General features: G+C 42.8%; 1 protein-coding gene across 1 annotated transcript in view; it reads right to left on the reverse strand.

Moving 5' to 3' along the window:
• Positions 1–17,616, reverse strand: part of SHOC1 (shortage in chiasmata 1) — a 114,940-nt gene extending 97,324 nt beyond the window's left edge. Inside the window, exons 1-3 of the mRNA XM_073346129.2 lie at positions 17,536–17,616; positions 13,388–13,517; positions 8,377–8,464 (exon numbers count right to left, since the gene is read on the reverse strand). Coding sequence (XP_073202230.2) covers positions 8,377–8,464; positions 13,388–13,517; positions 17,536–17,580 — 263 coding nt within the window. The 5' untranslated portion in view covers positions 17,581–17,616. The remainder of the gene's footprint in view (positions 1–8,376; positions 8,465–13,387; positions 13,518–17,535) is intronic.
• Positions 17,617–19,998: the final 2,382 nt, after the last annotated feature.

Consider the following 19,998-nt stretch of genomic DNA (forward strand, 5'->3'; position numbering starts at 1 on the left):
ACAACTGTCCAGTAAAACAAGCATATTGTTGCTTAAATCCCTGAGCTACACTTCTTTAATGTTAGCTTAGCCCAGAATCAAACACTGTATTGAAGGAGCAGGTCTACCACTTATTTTACATAAAGGCATCAGAACTTCTGAGTATTAGCTTTCATCCCAATCCTTACTAATCCTAATATTTGCTTCCTGCAGCACACTGAGCACAGATTTTCACTGAGCTGTTCACACTGATGCCCAAGTCTCTCTCCTGAGTAGCTACAGGTAAGAACCCCAGTAATGTGAATGGGTATTTTCAGTTATTTCTTATAATGTGCATTATTTTGCATTTGTCAACATTAAATTGCATCTGACATTGTGCTGCCCATTCATCTAGTTTTCCTGAGGTCCCTGGAATTTCCTCACAGTATTCTTTAGGTTTGACAATCTGAAATAATTTGATGTTATCTGCCAGTTTACTCACCTCATTATTCACTCACTTCTCCACATCATTAGCAAACATACTAAATACCACCAATTCTAGGACAGCCTTTAGGTACTCAGCGTTAACCTTTGCCATGTTGAAAATTCACCATGTATTCCTGGTCGTTGTTTTCTGTCTCTTAGCCAGTTTCTAATCCACGACAGCACTTTAACTCTCATACCATGACTACTTAATTTCCTAAATAGCCTCCTGTGGGGTATGTTCGGTGTTACTGCTGCATGAAATCTTTTGCTCTGTACAGGGTGCTCTCTTAAAATACCAAAATGATTTAGGTTACCGTTGTTTGTTATTTACATTACAAACATTGCAAAGCACGTATATCACAAGTTGATCCTCTGTTCTTAATTATAACTCACCATTGTGATGCCCATTAATCTTTCCATTGGTATACAGGCCAATTCAAGATTTATTAAAAATCTGAAGAAGTGAAACTGTCAGAAACACTTCAAAATTGAAGACCAATACAGGGACTGATTTCCTCAACTTTATCAGGGCTGCACAAATAATTAATTAATGCAAAAGTATAAACAGCAAGCATGCATAATATTTTTGGTGAAAAGTAAAGGCCATTTTGTCTAATAAGGCACCTCCCTACTTAGTATTTAATTTCCCCTGAGACTGCATCTAATTGATTCTTAAATCACTCACTGCTGTTACCTCAACTGCCCTGCCTCTGTATAAAAAGTGCTTTGAGGGTTTCTTTTCTGATTATTTCTTTTTCAATTTGTGTTTATTGGTCTGTACAATGGTTTGGCTGGTAACAGCACATGTTACCAAGTGAGGGGCATGGGGGTCACTAAAACCTCATAAGAATTATCACTCACTGAGCAAGTAGAGATGAGCAATGGGTTATAGCTGATTCTCTTGTCTTGGTAAGAGGCAGGATACAGTTTGCATTGCTTTTTTGTGTTAAACTAGCCTTATAACTGAAAGTATTCCTTCTAAAGCAGAACCTTTCAATCACTATTCATTCTAGAATTACCTTTCTTCTCTGTACATTCTCAAATGCTATACAACTTTCTTTAGAAATACATATAACAATCCAAACTGAAAAGGATAACTGAATACTTCAGGTTAAACTTTTCAAATCGGAGTGTCTAAAATTAGGCACCTAAATCTGTATTTTGGAACCTAACTAAACTACCAAATTTTCAGAGCTGCTGGACAGTAGCAGTTCCCATTGACTTCAGTGGGAACTGCAAGTTCTCAGCACCTTAGTAGCACTGACACTTCAACACCATACTTTCCTTGTAACTGCACAGCTGCAGCCCTGATTAGAGAGCAGTACAGTCACATCACCCCAGGAAGAGTTTGGGTCTCCCCAATTTCCCCAAGCTATACCATCCTTATTTTTTTAATAGTCTGCTCTCTGTGGTGCTCATGATCTCTGAATTGTCTGAGCTGTAGAAGCTGGATACTTTGCAGGTGTTATTCACTTGCTTCCTCTCTGGGGGAAGGAGGTGGAAGGTATATGGCAGACCAGAAGCCATGAAAGATGGCTTTCATCTCTTCAGCTTTCATGAGACTAGAGGTTTGCTTAATCACCAAAAAGGTTTGCTCTATCACATGGTTCTCAAGCTTCTGCTGAGACTGGTCCATTTTCGACAACTCTATCAAGACTGGGGTAACTTGATACGTCAGTCAGTTGCTACCAGAAGTTGCAGGCTGAGTTGTTTGTGACTTAAAAGTCACATGGTCCTACAGAAAGGCACAATACTTACAAAACTCTTACGCAGTGGGAGCACAGCAGCTATATCTCCTCGTACCTTTTTCACTTTGTGTACCAAATGCCTGATCCAGCAGCTGCTGACCGGACGCTGGACTTTATTACTTGTTCTAATATTACAGTGAAAGGTAAATAGGAGTGCACAGCTGGGCTTCTCTATAGCACTTACATTTATCATCTCTCCTCTTGCTTTACCTTTTTTTCAAACAAAACAGTTCTAGGGCCTGATTTTCATGTCATTTACAGCTGTTATACACTAGACCAGGGGTTGGCAACCTTTCAGAAGTGGTGTGCCGAGTCTTCATTTATTCACTCTAATTTAAGATTTTGCGTGCCAGTCATACATTTTAACGTTTTTAGAAGGTCTCTTTCTATAAGTCCATAATTTATAACTAAGCTATTGTTGTATGTACAGTAAATAAGGTTTTTAAAATGTTTAAGAAGCTTCATTTAAAATTAAATTAAAATGCAGACCCAGGCAGTGTGAGTGCCACTGAAAATTAGCTCGCGTGCCGCCTTTGGCACGCGTGCCATAGGTTGCCTACCCCTGCACTAGACTAACTCCACTGACTTCAGGCTAGTTACAGCTGATTTACCCTAGTGTGAGGGGAGATCCAGGCCCTTAGATCTGGATTTCTGAAGATATTTAGATGTTGCTCTGCTGAGCATCGCAAGACCTAAGTGACTTAGATGGCTAAGTCCCACTTTCAAAGATGACTTAGACACTTAGTATGTCTTTCCATTGGTATAATGGAATGTCTTTCAATAAAACTTTAGAATCCTAAGTGCTTCAGATACTTTTGGAATAGGGATGTAGCCAACTTAGTCACCTAGGCCCAGATTTTTAAAGGTATTGGGCATTGCTGTGCTCAGTGTTGCAATGCGTAGCTGATTTAGGAGCCTAAATATCATTTGGAAATGGGATTTAGGCACTTAGAAGCCAAAATCCCATTGACAGTCAATGGGATTTAGACTCCTGAGTGCCTAAATCTCTTGAAAATGAAACATAGGCTCCTAAACCAGTTAGGCATTGTAAAGATGAGCACAGCAATGCCCAAATATCTTTAAAAATCTGGGTGTTAGTCTTTTTAGTATCCCCTCAAAAGGGAGCTTCCTCCCACACCCTACCTCTTATTTTTGTTGCCCTCAGCTGGCCCTTTCCCATTTTTGATATTGTATGTCTCAACTTAAATTTACTTGCATCTCTAAATAAATTGTTGGCTTATCAGTAGTGGTGTCAGCAGCAAGCCAGCACACTCTCTTAAATTAATTAGGAGGCAAAGGAAATAAGGTCAACCTCTACAAAGCAATTGTATCTATCCTGATGCCTAACATTATATATATATCTGTCAAAAGATAGAGTTTAAACCTGTTGACTCAGAGAAGCTTTTATCATTGCTTCATGCAGATGTTAAAATTATATAAAAATTCTTAACCAGGTGACAATAAGCTATCTTAACAATACCGATTAGGCATATTTTCTTTCTGATAAATGGGATATCAATAAATAAATTCATTCCCTAATTTATGTTTGCACCTAGCTCACTTTTGAGCAGACATGAACCACCTATCAAATTGCAGAAGTTTAGGCAGGAATAAAGTTATCCTCAATCAACTTGTCACCCAATTCTATGGAGAATGCCATAGCAATAAACAACTGATAATATATACAGATTGTTCTAGGATCTTACAAACAATTTTTAACTGTTTGGTTATGATTAAGAAGGCTTCTCAAGGGGTGTATCTGAATCACAGAAACACAGAATAGTAGGACTGGAAGGGACCTTGAGAGGTCATCTAGTCTAGTCCCCTGCACATTTGGCAGGACTAAGTATTATCTAGACCAGGGGTGGGCAAACTTTTTGGCCCAAGGGCCACATCGGGGTTGCGAAACTGTATGGAGGGCTGGGGTAGGAAAGACCGTGCCTCCCCGAACAACCTGGCCCCTGCCCCCTATCTGCCCCCTCCTACTTCCCACCCCCTGACTGCCCCCCTGTGAACCCCTGACCCATCCAACCCTCCTTGCTCCTTGTCCCCTGACCGCCCCCTCCCGGGACCCCCACCCCTAACTGCCCCCCTAGACCCCAACCCTATCCAACCCCCCCTGTTCCCCGTCCCCTGACTGCCCTCCACCCCCAAACCACTGCCCCATCCAACCGCCCCTTGCTCCCTGTCCCAGATGCCCCCCAGGAAACCACTGCCCCTTATCCAACCCCCCCCTTCTTCCTGCCCCCTTACCATGCAGCTCAGAGCAGCAGGAGCTCGCAGCCCTGCTGCCTGGCTGGAGACAGCCACGCCACTGCGCTGCCCAGCAGGAGCGGCAGGCCAGAGCGCTGGCAGTGCGGAGAGCTGAGGCTGCAGAGGAGGGAGGACAGCAGGGTAGGGGCCGGGGGCTAGCGTCCCCGGCCGGGAGCTCAAGGGCTGGGCAGGACCGTCCCATGGGCTAGATGTGGACCGTAGTTTGCCCACCTCTGGTCTAGACCATCCCTGACAAGTGTTTTTTCTTACCTGCTCTTAATCTCCGCTGACAGATTCCACAACCTCCCTCGGCAAGTTATTCCAGTGCTTAACCACCCCTGACAGTTAGGAATTATATTTCTAATGCCCAACCTAAATTGCTGTGGCTGCAATTTAAGTCCATTGCTTCTTGTCCTATCGTCAGAGGTTAAAGAGACCAATTTTTCTCCCTCCTCTTTGTAACAACCTTTTATGCACTTGAAACTGTTATCACATCCCCCCTCAATCTTTTCTTCTCCAAACTAAACAAACCCAATTTTTTCAATCCTCCCTCATAGGTCGTGTTTTCTAGACAGTTAATCATTTCTGTTGCTCTTCTCTGGACTTTCTCCAATTTTTCCACCTTTCCTGAAATGTTGTGCCAGGAACTGGACACAATACTTCAGTTGAGGCCTAATCAGTGCGGAGTAGAGCAGAAAAATTACTTCTTGTGTCTTGTTTACAACACTCCTGCTAATATATCCCAGAAGGATGTTTGGGTTTTTTTACAACAATGTTACACTGTTCACTCATATTTAACTTATGACCCACTATGATCTGGGGATCCATTTCTGCAGTACTCCTTCCTATACAGTCATTTCCCATTTTGTATGTGTCAACTGTTCCTTTTTAAGTGGAGTACTTTGCATTTGTTCTTACTGAATTTCATCCTATTTTCTTCAGACCGTTTCTCCAGTTTGTCATAATACAGTAACCTACAGTTGTTCAAGGTACCTGTATTATGATTTAGAAACTGAATTAACATATGCAACCAGATCTTCTAAATATGCCTGTTGTCCCCAGGGCATTTTAATTGAATGTACCCTACAGAGCAGCGTACATTCTCTTATTCCACCTCCATTCATACAGTAGGTGATTCAATAAGCCTTTTTAAAGTACTGTCAGACACTGCTACAAATGCACTAAATGTTGCAAAAAGCAATATCAAGTCCTTATTAAATAATAAACACATTAACTAAAATATATATGAAGGGTTAAAATCCATTGCTGATGTAGTAACCTGGTATATGGATTTGTGTACAGGCCCAAAGTCCAGAGTTTGGTCAAGAGGTCAGAGGCCTAGCGATAGCTAAGAGAAAGCAGAATAACCAAAGATATGCCTGGTCAGCAAAACGCCAAATGTTGGGGGCAATAATTGTGTCTTATTCAAAGTTGCAAATAGAACAAAGAAGCCCCGTTTCTGTTGTGTTAGTTTCTTCTGTAGGGAGATGTTCTTCCCACACATCCAACCTTGAGTTTATGAAAAGGTTGGAACATGTCAGTATAAGATATGGCCTCCTCCCACCCCTCTTTCCCAGGGCCCAACGCCTGCCTTAAAACACAAATAAGCAACTTGAAAGACAATCTTTATTGCCACATACTTTCACTGTTTCTTTGATTTTACCCCTAGATATGTATCTGTTGGACAATCAAAGGAGCTACTTCATTCCTATGGACCCGAAATTGAATTCAACATATATTTATACTAATACATTTATTAAAGTACTAATTAAGTATCATGTGTTAACCTGAAGCCATGGGCGGAGACATTATGTAACCTTTTGACCACTGGCTACTGTGCTTATCCTGTCTTGCTGCTAGACCTATCCAAGGGTTTGGGACTGCCTACTCCGTCATTTCCCTCTGCCCCATGGAAAATCTATATAATCCATTGTAATCAATTGTTTGGCAGTGTCTCTGAGCCTAATAAGTGAGGTGACACACCATCAGCGCTGTACGTAATAAACCCACGTGCTTGATTCTACACGGTGTCCATATTTGTTCCTTCATATATATGCGAAGTATCAATTGAAAACAACAGTCTGGCTAACTAATTATATAGGAAAATTCCCAGTGACTTAATTTAAAGTAAATTCAAGTATTACATCTGCTCCTGTGTTCCTCTACCAATTTTACAAGCACATTTTCCTATGTTTTTAAATTGTTTTTCTGTCTCCTGTTACTGTGCAAAAGACCCCACACAATGCACAAAGTACTGTAAATTGATTAACTAGCTATACAGAGGAGACAAGTGCAGTGTCTTTCACTTAGGAAGGAGAAATCCCATGCACCACTACAGGCTGGGGACCGACTGGCTAAGCAGCTGTTCTGCAGAAAATGACCTGAGGATTACAGTGGACAAGAAGCTGGATATGAGTCAGCAGTGTGCCCTGATTTCCAAGAAAGCCAATGGCATATTAGGCTGTATTAGTAGGAGTATTTCCAGCAGATCGAGGGAAGTGATTATTCCCCTCTATTCAGCACTAGTGAGGCCACACCTGGAGTATTGTGTCCAGTTTTGGTTCCCCACCTGCAGAAGGGATGTGGACAAATTGGAGAGAGTCCAGCAGAGGTCAACAGAAGTTATTAGGGGGCTGGGGCACATGAGTTATGGGGAGCAGCTGAGGGAAATGGGGTTATTTAGTCTGCAGAAGAGAAGAGTGAGGGGGGATTTGATAGCAACCTTCAACTACCTGAATGGGGGGTTCCAAAGAGGATGGAGCTTGGCTCTTCTCAGTGATGGCAGATGACAGAACAAGGAGCAATGGTCTCAAGTTGCAGTGGGGGAGGTCTAGGCTGGATATTAGGAAACACTATTTGACTAGGAGGGTGGTGAAGCACTGAAATAGGTTATCTAGGGAGGTGGTGGAATCTCCATCCTCAGAGGTTTTTAAGGCCCAGCTTGACAAAGCCTTGGCTGGAATGATTTAGTTGGTGTTGGTCCTGATTTGAGCAGGGGATTGGACTAGATGACCTCCTGAGGTCTCTTCCAACCCTAATATTCTATGATTCTAAGAACTGCGATTTTAAGTTTACCAGAACCCTTTATTACAGGTGATATGGGTAGTGGCACCTAAAGTTAAGGTTGCTTGACACTTCCCATTACATGCCCCTATTATCAGTTGCTTATATCTTTGCCACACTTCAACTATTCAGGTTGATTCTGGTCTTCCTTAAACCATTTTACATTGGTGTAACTCCACTGGCTTCAATGGAGTTATTTCAAATTTACAATGCTGTGAGAGAAGAACCAGACACCATTTATCTGTTTATTACAAAACATACTTTCCCTTTCAAATCCTATGCAAACTAAAAAGGCCATGTTACTAAAAAAAGGAACTCCTTTTTTCAAAGAACATGTTTTTCGTATCTCATTTGCTATGCCAGACATTTTTATTGCTACTTCTTGACTAGTAGAATAATTTTTGTACATATCTCTAAAATGCAAGTTGAACTCCATCACTACCCCCTGACATATTTTTAAAGATTTACAAAAAGCCTTTTTCTGAATAGGCTCATTCCAGTTTTCTGAGCTGTAACTGACTTTAAAAAAAACAACCCCAAACCTTGACTCTTCCCTTTTATGGTCATAAACAGATTTCAAGGGCTTAGCTGAATGGCAGAAGGTATACTTTAGAGCTCGTTATTCCACTATTTTTTCAAGTTAAGTAGGAAGCAGAAAATGCTCCATGTAAATGCAGTGCAACGTTGACCAAAAGTCTCAGGTAAATAAAAGTAAACTGCAAGATGTTTGTTAATTAAGCCACACATACTCTGTACTATTAACAACAAAACCTTTCTATTTGATTATTATAACTATTAATTTATGATTCAGGCATTATTCAGATGAACATCAAGAAATTAATTTTGATTGTAAATAAAGGGTACAGACTTCTCCAGGAAATCCTCTACATATAAACTTTGCTTCCATTGATCCAGGACTGAAATATCCATCATTTTTTGTGTGGAAACAACTGAAACTAGAACAGAGAAACAAATACAAAAAGTTCAGAGAAAAGTCATGCTAAAATTAGTTTAATTTTTACAAGTAAGCCAAGCCCCTTCAGAGCCCAGCAATATTGTAGCTAGTAGGCAATGAAGAAACAATGCTCTCAGGCCATGTCTACACTACACAGCTAAATTGGCACTGCTGTGATCGATGCACGGCATCGATTTATTGGGCCTGGTGAAGACACGCTAAGTCAATGGGAGAGCACTCTCCTGTCAATATCTGTAATCCACCTCAATGAGAGGAAGAAGCTATGTCGCCAGGAGAGCGTCTCCCATCAACATAGCATAGCATGGACACCCCTGTAAGTCGATCTAAGATACCTCAACTTAAGTTATGTTACTTATGTAACCTAACTAGCGTAACTTAGCCCTGGTCTACATTACGAGTTTAGGTCGAATTTAGCAGCATTAGGTCGATTTAACCCTGCACCCGTCCACACGACCAAGCCTGTTTTGTTGACTTAAAGGGCTCTTAAAATCGATTTCTGTACTCCCTGGCAAGGGGAATAGCGCTAAAATCGACCTTGCTGGGTCAAATCTGGGGTAGTGTGGATGCAATTTGACAGTATTGGCCTCCATGAGCTATCCCAGAGTGCTCCATTGTGACCGCTCTGGACAGCACTCTCAACTCAGTTGCACTGGCCAGGTAGACAGGAAAAGACCAGGGAACTTTTGAATTTAATTTCCAGTTTGGCCAGCGTGGCGAGCTGATCAGCACAGGTGACCATGTAAAGCTCATCAGCACAGGTGACCACGGAGTCCCAGAATCGCAAAGAGCTCCAGCATGGACCGAACGGGAGGTACTGGATCTGATTGCTGTATGGGGAGAAGAATCTGTGCAGGCAGAACTCTGTTTCAAAAGACAAAATGCCAATATATTTGCCAAAATCTCCAAGGGCATGATGGACAGAAGCTACAACAGGGACACACAGCAGTGCCATGTGAAAGTTAAGGAGCTGAGGCAAGCCTACCAAAAAACAAAGGATGCAAACGGTCGCTCCGGATCAGAGCCCCATACATGCCGCTTCTATGATGAGCTGCATGCAATTCTAGGGAGCGTCCCTACCACTACCTCACCACTGTCCGTGGACACCTGCAAGGGGGGAGTTTCATGCAACAGTGATGAGGATTTTCTGGATGAGGATGATGATGAGGAGGAGGAGGAAGTTGAGGATAGCGCATAGCAGGCAAGCGGAGAATCCCTTCTCCCCGGCAGCCATGAACTGTTCATCACCCTGGAGCCAATACTCTCCCAACCATCCCAAGGCGGGCTCCCAGACCATGAAGCCGGAGAAGGCACCTCTGGTGAGTGTATCTTTGTAAATATAATACAGGGTTTAAAAGCAAGTGTGTTTGATTAATTTGCCCTGAAGACTTGGGATGTATTCGCAGCCAGTATAGCTACTGGAAAAGTCTGTTAACGTGCCTGGGGACGGAGCGGAAATTCTCCAGGGACATCTCCATGAAGCTCTCCTGGAGGTACTCTAAAAGCCTTTGCAGACGGTTTCTGGGGAGGTCAGCCTTATTCCGTCCTCCAAGGTAGGACACTTTTACCACACCAAGCCAGTAGCAAGTAGTCTGGAATCATTGCAGAACAAAGCATTGCAGCGAATGGGCCTGGGCTTTGGTGGCATTCAAGCAACATCTGTTCTTTATCTTTTTGTGTTAGCCTCAGGAGTGATATCGTTCATGGTCACCTGGTTCAAATATGGGAAATTTGTTTAAGGGGACATTCAGAGGTTTCTGTTCCTGCTGGGCTGTTTGCCTTTGGCTGAAACTAAATCATCCCTGCTGTTAGCCACGCGGTGGGGGGAGGCCCGTTTATGCTGAGCTGTTCACATTTGGCTGACCAGGATCTTCTCTGATACTAGCCACATGGTGGAGGGGAGGGGTGAAGCGCTCATCCCAGAGAATTGGATGGGGGGAGGGGTTTGGGTTGTGCTGCATGTTTACCCTAAAACAGCAGCCCCTCCTTTTAAATGGCCAACTCAATGGGCTTTGCTTGGTACGGGAAAGGAGGGCACTGCTGTTTGAAACCATTCCCACATGTTATGAAGGTTGAAAAAGCCGAAACCCTTTGCCTTACCATGGCTGCCTGCAAGCCGAATTTCTGTTGCCTAGCCAAGCGTATGTGATGTCTCACACCAAACCAGCAGGCACTCAATATAAGAGGCAAAATGTGACCTTGTACCAAAAGCACAAGTGCTATGTATTGTGAAACGCTTGATTCAGTGTGAAATAGTCTTCCCTTTGTTCTCTAAAATATATCTTTTTAAATACAACTCTCCCTTTTTTCGTCCCGCAGCTGCAAATGTTTCTACACTCCCTCTATCATCTCCGTCCCAGAGGCTAACGCAGAAGAAGGCATTAGAAGGCGAAAAAAACACACTCGCGATGAAATGTTCTCAGAGCTTATCTAGTCCTCCCGCACTGAAAGAGCTCAGCAGAATGTGTGGAGGCAAACAATGGCAGAGACCAGGAAAGCATTAAATGAATGCGAGGAGGGAGGAGCGCAATGAAAGGAGGCAGGAGCATGATGAGAGGAGGCAGGATGCAATGCCGATTCTAATGGGGGAGCAAACTGACATGCTCAGGCATCTGGTGGAGCTGCAGGAAAGGCAGCAAGAGCACAGACTGCTGCTGCAGCCCCTGTATAACTGCCTGCCCTCCTCCCCAAGTTCCATATCCTCCTCACCCAGACGCCCAAGAACGCGAGCTTTTAAACATCCAAACACACATTCTATTCTGCACTTGCTCAACCTGTAGTTGAACTGCTCCTGACTACTGTCCAGGGTGCCTGTGTATGGCTTCATGAGCCATGACATTAAGGGGTAGGCTGGGTTCCCAGGGATAACTATAGGCATTTCAACATCCCCAATGGTAATTTTCTGGTCTGGGAAGTAAGTTCCTTCCTGCAGCTGTTTAAACAGACCAGAGTTCCTGAAGATGCGAGCATTATGCACCTTTCCCGGCCATCCCACACTGATGTCAGTGAAACGTCCCTTGTGATCCACCAGTGCTTGCAGCACCATTGAAAAGTACCCCTTGCGGTTTACGTACTGGCTGCCAAAGTGGTCTGGTCCCAAGATAGGGATATGCGTTCTGTCTATCACCCCACCACAGTTAGGGAACCCCATTGCAGCAAAGCCATCCACTATGACCTGCACATTTCCCAGAGTCATTACCCTTGATAGCAGCAGCTCAGTGATTGCGTTGGCTACTTGGATCACAGCATCCCCCACAGTACATTTACCCACTCCAAACTGTTTCCCGACTGACCAGTAGCTGTTTGGCGTTGCAAGCTTCCAGAGGGCTATCGCCACTTGCTTCTCAACAGAGAGGGCTGCTCTCATCTTAGTATTCTTGCGTTTCAGGGCAGGGGAAAGCAAGTCACAAAGTTCTATGAAAGTGCCATTACACATAAGAAAGTTTCACAGACACTGGGAATCGTCCCAGACCTGCAACACTGTGCAGTCCCACCAGTCTGTGCTTGTTTCCTAAGCCCAGAATTGGCGTTCCATGGCATGAACCTGCGCCATTACCACTCTGATGTCCAAATTGCCAGGGCCCGTGCTTTGAGAGAAGTCTGTGTCCATGTCCTCATCACTATCGTGATTGCCCTGTCGTCACCTCCTTGCCTGCTTTTGTAGGTTCTGCACATACTGCAGGATAATGCGCGAGGTGTTTGCAATGCTCACAACAGCAGCGGTGAGCTGAGCGGGCTCCATGCTCGCCGTGGTATGGCATCTGCAGGAAAGCAGAGTTGTAGCGGAAGCGGTGGATGATACCAAGAGAATAGATATTTATACAGAATGACGAGAGGACCTGCGAGGTGGATTCATGGCACCAGGAGAGCAGAGTTGCAGCGGAAGCGGTGGAGGACGACTGTTAACAATGTACACATATCCTGAGGAAGAACACAAGTAATCGGGAACACATGACAGACAACATGGAGAAATTTGCTACTGAGACAAGAGCAGCAGAGCAAAGTTGCAGCGGAAGCGGTGGATGACGACGATGGTTAGCAGTTCTACTGCACCGTCTGCTGACAGCAGTATGACATCTGCACAGAAAAAAGCTGCAAAACGATTGTCTGCCGTTGCTTTCACAGAGGGAGGGGCGACTGACGACATGTACCCAAAATCACCCGCGACAATATTTTTGCCCCATCAGGCACTGGGAGCTCAACCCAGAATTCCAATGGGCAGTGAAGAAGAACTGTGGGATAGCTACCCACAGAGCAACACTCCAAAAGTCGCCGCTAGCCACGGTACTGTGGATGCACTCTGCCGACTTAATGCGCTTAGTGTGGACATATGCAATTGACTGTATAAAATCGATTTCTAAAAATCGACTTCTATAAGATCAACCTAATTTCGTAGTGTAGACATACCCTTAGATCAACTTACAGCGTTAATTGTAACGCTACTCTGTGCTTGGAACATTCTCCTTCTTTCTGTGCACCAAACCTCTGTACCACCCTTCAAATCTCTCCACAAAACTTTTTCTTCACTTTATCTTCTGTCACTACTCTCCTTTACAGAAATGTCTGTGTCCCACTTGTACCTGATCCTTTTCTGTTATGCTGTATCTGCCTAATTAAATTTTAAGTTCCTCAGAGCTTCTTAGAAGTTTGTAAAACAATGTGCTCACCTTTGGTGCTATATATATATACACATATATATATATATTCACATACACACACATTTAATAAGACATATCCATTTACTTGTTACTTCAGCAGTGTATGCATATTATCTTCACAGCTGGTGTGAGTTAGTACACTGGAAGTAATTGTTGCAACCAAGATCATCAGTTCTTGTATCCCAGCTACCAGTTTTTCACTAGGTTCAAAATGAATCTGAATTGAAAATTAAAAATAAATAGAACACCTCTTGTCCATGGCCTCCTGTACTTATCATCAGCAAAGACTCCAGTATGATGGTAATTCTCATCTTGATGTAAACAGGGAGGAACACGAAATGATAACCGATCAATAGAAAACTTCTGTCTTGCCACATTCTGCACAAGAAAAATAGTTATATATAATTATCAGCTAGATTGTTCTACCTTTAGCCTGGCTGAATAGTACCTTCTTTCTCAAACAGTCCTACTGATTTTAATGAGCTATTCAAGGATTAAGGTGATACTTACTATGAGTAATGGTGGAGCAATCTGGCCCTAACAGAGGATCTTAATTTTACTGAGCCAGATTTTTAGTCCTTGATCTCCACTTGCACACATGCAAAATGCACTTATACCTAGTTGCACCTGCACTTTTGCATGTGCAATTACCCATGAGTATACAAACGGTTTTAGATACCCACTGAACAATCTAACACACGAACATCTGGAAGCTGGGTAGAGGCCATTGAAAATGAATCCCTATTGTGTCTGTTGAAAATGCTCAGTTATTCACAAATGCCAGTTCACATATGCCTGCACAAGGTTACAAAAATTTCCCAACAAATCCTATTATTTTCATCCAAAATAACGAAGTAAAACAGAGTAAGCATTTATATAAATTTTATTTATATAGACACAATTTAAGATCTTTTGTAGACATGCTACTAATTTTACTTAAAATCCTCTGAAAATATTCTAATACTTAATGGTCATCCTGGCATCCTCAGTAACTCTTTATTTAGCACCAAATTCAATAAAGTATCCTCACAAACACTATGCCACAGAAGCCCAAAAAGGAGAGCACAAACTTAAGGGGGGCAGGAAAGGAAGATGTGGGGATAGGGAGAATGGGAAGAAAGGGATTCTGTAATAGGAGCTTGGAGTGATGAGCAGGTGAATCACTGATAATTTGGGAGGCAGGGGGACACTGGAGACATCCAGAGTTCTAAGGGTATGAGAGTGGTATGGAAAAGAGAAAGAAGCTCTGCACAGAAACATGAGAGAACGACAATGAGGAGTCTAGAGATCCATATGTTTCTACATCTGCGTCCCCTACCCCACTAGAAATGTCCAGCAAAGCTTCTAGAAATGTCCCTCAACTTCAGGGTAGGCCCTCAGCCTCTTTGCCATAACACCCAGTCTGATGGTCCAGCTGTGGTTCGTATAGCCAGAACCCTCTGCCGACAAATCTGAGGTAGTCTGCTAACAGGGGATGATGCAGAGAAACAAAGGTGGTAGCTGTCCCCCTAACAGTCCTTCAGAAAGGGATCAGTTCTCCCCTGCAGCCTGTCAGGAAGCAAAAAAATATTCCAATATATACAAACAAATTTATTTGGTGAATATGATACTGATAAGCTATACAACCTCTTGAATGGATCAGTCAAAGTTCTCCTATTTTCTGTCTGCCCTGAGAGCAGAAGACAAGAACTGGAAATTGAACCTGGGTCTACGGCATGCTAGTGCAGACAGACTATTAACCACTAGCCTATACTAAGCCTAAATAATTCATATTTAAGCCTGGCTGTGCCTCCACGTAGGAGCCAAAGGGAGGACATGCTGCTGCTTCCGGGAGTCGCTGAGGTAAACGCCACCCGGAGCCTACACCCCTGAGCCATCCTGCGTGCCCCACCCCACTGCCCCAGCCCTGATTCCCCCTCCTACCCTTCAAACCCCTCGGTCCCAGCCTGGAGCACCCTCCTACACCCCCAAATCCCTCATCCCCAGCCCCACCCCAGAGCCTGCACCTCCAGCTGGAGCCCCCCCACCCTGCCCTGACCAGCCCTGAGCCCCCTCCTGCACCGTGAACTCCTCATTTCTGGCCCCATCCCAGAACCCGCACCTCCCACACCCCAACCCCAATTTTGGAAGCATTCATGGCCTGCCTTACAATTTCTATATCCAGATGTGGCCCTCGGGCTAAAAAGTTTGCCCACTCCTGCACTAACGCTCATGTGGGGAATCTGGCTAATATATAAAGCTCTAGTGTTCTGAACTCCCAGCCTTCTCCAATAATTCAGCCAAACTAGATAGGTTGAGAAATAATAGCAGGGAGTGAAAGGAACAAGTAAATTAAGACTATAACCCTCACTGAAATTGAACAACTGGAGGGTATAGGAATCAGAGAAAGCTTAGCAAGAACTTGTCTTTGGCCTCTCTTGAGATCTTTATGCTTTTGGCAACAGTGTTTGATTCAATAGTGCATTAGATCAAGAGATCCTGAAAGATCAGTTTAAGTCTATGTGCATCAGACTTTTTCAGGATGATGGAAATGAGGAGCAGCAATGGAACAAAGAATGGAACTTCAGTTTTGAAGCAGAACATCACCGTATTGTCAGACCAGAACTGGTGCTGGGAGGCGCAAGCTGATATTCAGCATTAACATGCAAACATTCCTACAATAGTCCCAGACAGTTTGACCTTCTGTTGCTACTACTCTGGAGCCTGTGAAAGATTGTGCTATCTGTGAGAAAAACATAAAGAGAAAAGAGACTATTTTGGAAAAGAAAATATAGAACTAAATCCTGTTCTTTCTTGCCTGACATAGGGAGGAAACTGCAGTGATGACAGCACACAACAGGACAGCTTAGGGCAGGTGGGAGAGAAATACATGGCGGACACACCTGACTGCTGCTCCAAGAAGAAACAGGATAAGTTTCATTTCAGCATGTGTTTTGCATGGCCAGCAACCTAACCACATTCTAGGCCAGCTGGAGCTCTGGAGTGGCAATAGAAGTTAGCTGCTAGTACTCAAGAGACTACTAGGAAGGTATCCTGCTGCATGGGTATGCTAAGGAATACTCCTGCCTATGGGGAAAGGAATATGGGTGGAGTATTCATGGAATGTGGCCCTTTGTGTACTTTCAAGCACTAGCAGGACTATACTGGATACAATGCAAGCTACATCTTCTTAAAGGAGTCGCAAGAGCTGCTGCATACTGTACACCCCCTGAACTCTTAGCCCTAGACTACACGGGCGAGGGGTGGGGGAATCGATCTAAGCTACGCAACTTCAGCTACGTGAATAATGTAGCTGAAGTTGACGTACTTAGATGGACGTACCGTGATGTCTTCACCATGGTGAGTCAACTGTTGCAGCTCTCCTGTCGATTCTGCCTGTGGCTCTCGTGGCGCTGGAGTACAGGAGTTGACGGGAGAGTGCTCGGGGGTCGATTTATCGCATCTAGGCTAGACACGATACATCGATGCCCACTGGATCGATCGCTGCTCGCCAATCCAGTGGGTAGTGAAGACATACCCTTAGAGACATTATGTCTGAGGGCCTCTCCCTACCACTCACACACTAGAACTGCTCCCTCTTTAGATACAGCACTCAATGGGTGGACAGGTTTGTGATTTGACCCACAGTTTTTAAAAAGTCAAAAAAGAGAGAAAACTAAATTACAGTGGGACAACATGCTTCAGCAATGAGCAACTGACACATTCAATAACAATGCACAACTGAAGAGATGAAGGAAAACAAGACTTCATAATGACAGGTTTCAGAGTAGCAGCCGTCCTCCTTTTCTTTTTTCAAGACTTCATAATGTTTCTATGTTGTAACTGATAAACAACTACAAAACTAAAATGCTCCTCGTAGATAAAGTTATGTCAACAAATGTGTACATTCCATGAGCCTGAATTTTACTGAAAACATTATACAGAAATAAACACCTTTCCTGTTATTAAAGCATCAAGGGAGAATAATATATTGTGGAAATGCTACTCTACTGCATATTAAAGTTGAAAGAAAACTGGATTCCTTCTAGGAAAAAAGTAATTAAGAGTTTTATGCTTTAAAAGACTCAGGATGCTCTCCAAAATTATCTATGAGCAGGAAACAAGCTCTAAAACAATATCATATGTGCAGCAGACAATCAAAAGGTGGACGCTCTTCAGTTTTGGCAGGATTATATTTGGACTCTATTGTAAAATACCAGCAATCACTTCACCATAATATGCCAGAGAGAGAATTAAGGTCTTGTGTGCAGCAGCAGTGCAGTAAAAAGAGCTCATTTAAACTGAATCCTTAAGTAATTAGTTGCTTTATATGGTTTCAAAAATGCATCAAAGGCTGTGTGTAATTATTCCCATCACATTTCCTATAGAGCACGGGAAGTGCAACAGTAAACTGTACCTCGTATAAATAGTCTACTGCATGATATTTAAGAGCTGCAAACATTATCTTCCTCGTTTGGCAATGTATTCAAAACTTCACTTGTCTGAAAGATACATAAAATATAAATTACTCAAAAACCTTTTGCAGAACACAAAATCTTAAAACAGAAATGCTGTTACTCTGATTCAGTAGATTAGCCTCTTAACTTCTGCATAGAATCATAGAATATCAGGGTTGGAAGGGACCCCAGAAGGTCATCTAGTCCAACCCCCTGCTCGAAGCAGGACCAATTCCCAGTTAAATCATCCCAGCCAGGGCTTTGTCAAGCCTGACCTTAAAAACCTCTAAGGAAGGAGATTCTACCACCTCCCTAAGTAACGCATTCCAGTGTTTCACCACCCTCTTAGTGAAAAAGTTTTTCCTAATATCCAATCTAAACCTCCCCCACTGCAACATAAACATGTATATGCTGTAGAGAAGTTTTTATTAGACTAGTGTTTCCCAAAGTGTGGGGTAAGTCACCGTGGGGGGTTCCAAGGAGTCTGGTGGGGCATGGACATTCAATTCTTTTAGTCTCATTTTTTTGTTTGTTTGTTTTTAAGTAAAGCTCTAGCTGTTATGGTTTCAAAGATTACCTTTCAAACATGAAGCAAGTGTAATCAATGTAGAGGTGTCTTCCTGTCTTTATAGAGAGCCTGAACAATAAGTCTGAGGTTTAAACTGCCTCATTAATTTCAAAAGATGCTAACTCTGTTATCAGTGATGATACTTTAAATGTCTACATTGTTAAATATTTCATTGATCATCAAAGCATACAAGGAAGGACACTAGTTATCATATTGTGAAGCTCTGTGATAGATACTGCAACCCCATGCAATATCTTTGAGGACCACATGAAGAGTTTATGAATCACTGTGGGCCAGGGATTGTTTGAAACTCCAAACAGGGAGGATTACCCCAGCTCTTCCAGAAGCCAAAAACAGTAGGGGGTAGTTATGGTGAATCATTTAAGTACCACCCCTTGGTGACACTTGCATATACTGGTTGAGGCTGGGTTTTCCCAAGACTAGCAGACAAAGAATGGGCTTTTGATATAAAAAGGGCCTTCTTTCTGATCCAGCAAATTAACATAACTCCTCTCCAAAGGCAGCCACAAACTGCAGAAGAGTTGGAAAAACGTTGGCCTACAGGGCCCATAAGATAGATGGGTGACTCCTGGGATATTCAGTGTGTGTTTAAATCCATTTATTGTTTTATTATGTTTTCTCTAGAATGCTTTTACCTTAAGAGTAAATGTGCTTTGTTAGAAAGAGCTGTGTGGATACTTGTAACTGCTGGCAATATACTATTCACAGCTCTCAGAGAGAAAGCTGGGCTTATCACAGTGTAAGGTAAGAGGCTATGCAGCCTTAAAACTCCCCAATCAGAATGAAGTGCCCAGAAACAGATGACAGCTGGAGACCTAAGACCTGACTGGGCACTGCTGGAGTGGATCCCAGAGGGGGAATACAAGTGCAATTATAGTATTTCTCAAGGTGGAGGGAAGAGGAGTGGAGGAGGAAGCAGAAGGTGCAGAAATTAAGATGTGTAGGCCTTTAACAATACATGATGGGATTGCAGGGGAGTATGATTGGTTTAGTTTTACCTGCAGGGGAATCAGGTTTCAAAAGTTTGGGAAACTCTGCTTTAGAATGTCCTTTCAAGTGAATGAAACATCAATACATACAGTACCAACTGTGTCCAACAACACAAGAATATGTTTGCAGTAGGGCTGTCAAGTGATTAAAAAAATTAGTTGTGATTAATCGCACAATTAAAAAATTAATCACAATTAATAACTGTTAAACAACAATAGAATACCATTTATTTTAAATATTTTTGGAGGTTTACCACATTTTCAAATATATTAATTTCAGTTACAACACAGAATACAAAAGTATACAGTGCTCACTTTATATTTTTTATTACAAATATTTGCAGTGTAAAAATAAAAAAATTGTATTTTTCAGTTCACCTCATACAGGTACTATAGTGCAATCTCTTTATCATGAAAGTTGAACTTAGAAATGTAGTATTATGTCCAAAAAACCTGCATTCAAAAATAAAAAAAATGTAAAACTTTAAGAGTCTACAAGTCCACTCAATCCTACTTCTTGGTCAGTCAATCACTCAGACAAACAAGGTTGGTTACAATGTGCAGGAGATAATGCTGCCTGCTTCTTGTTTACGTCACCTGAAAGTGAGAACAGGCATTTGTGTGGCACAGTTGTAGCTGGCGTTGCAAGATATTTATGTGCCAGATGTGCTAAAGATTCATATTTTCCTTGATGCTTCAACCATCATTCCAGAGGACATGCTTCGCTGCTGCTGCTGGGTTCTGTCTGATAACGACTCAAAGCAATGCGGGCTGACATGTTAATTTTCATCATCTGAGTCAGATGCCACCAGTAGAAGGTTGATTTTCTTTTTTGGTGGCTTGGA

This window comes from Lepidochelys kempii, chromosome 5 (assembly GCF_965140285.1).
Source record: "Lepidochelys kempii isolate rLepKem1 chromosome 5, rLepKem1.hap1, whole genome shotgun sequence".
NCBI classification, from domain to species: Eukaryota; Metazoa; Chordata; order Testudines; family Cheloniidae; genus Lepidochelys; species Lepidochelys kempii.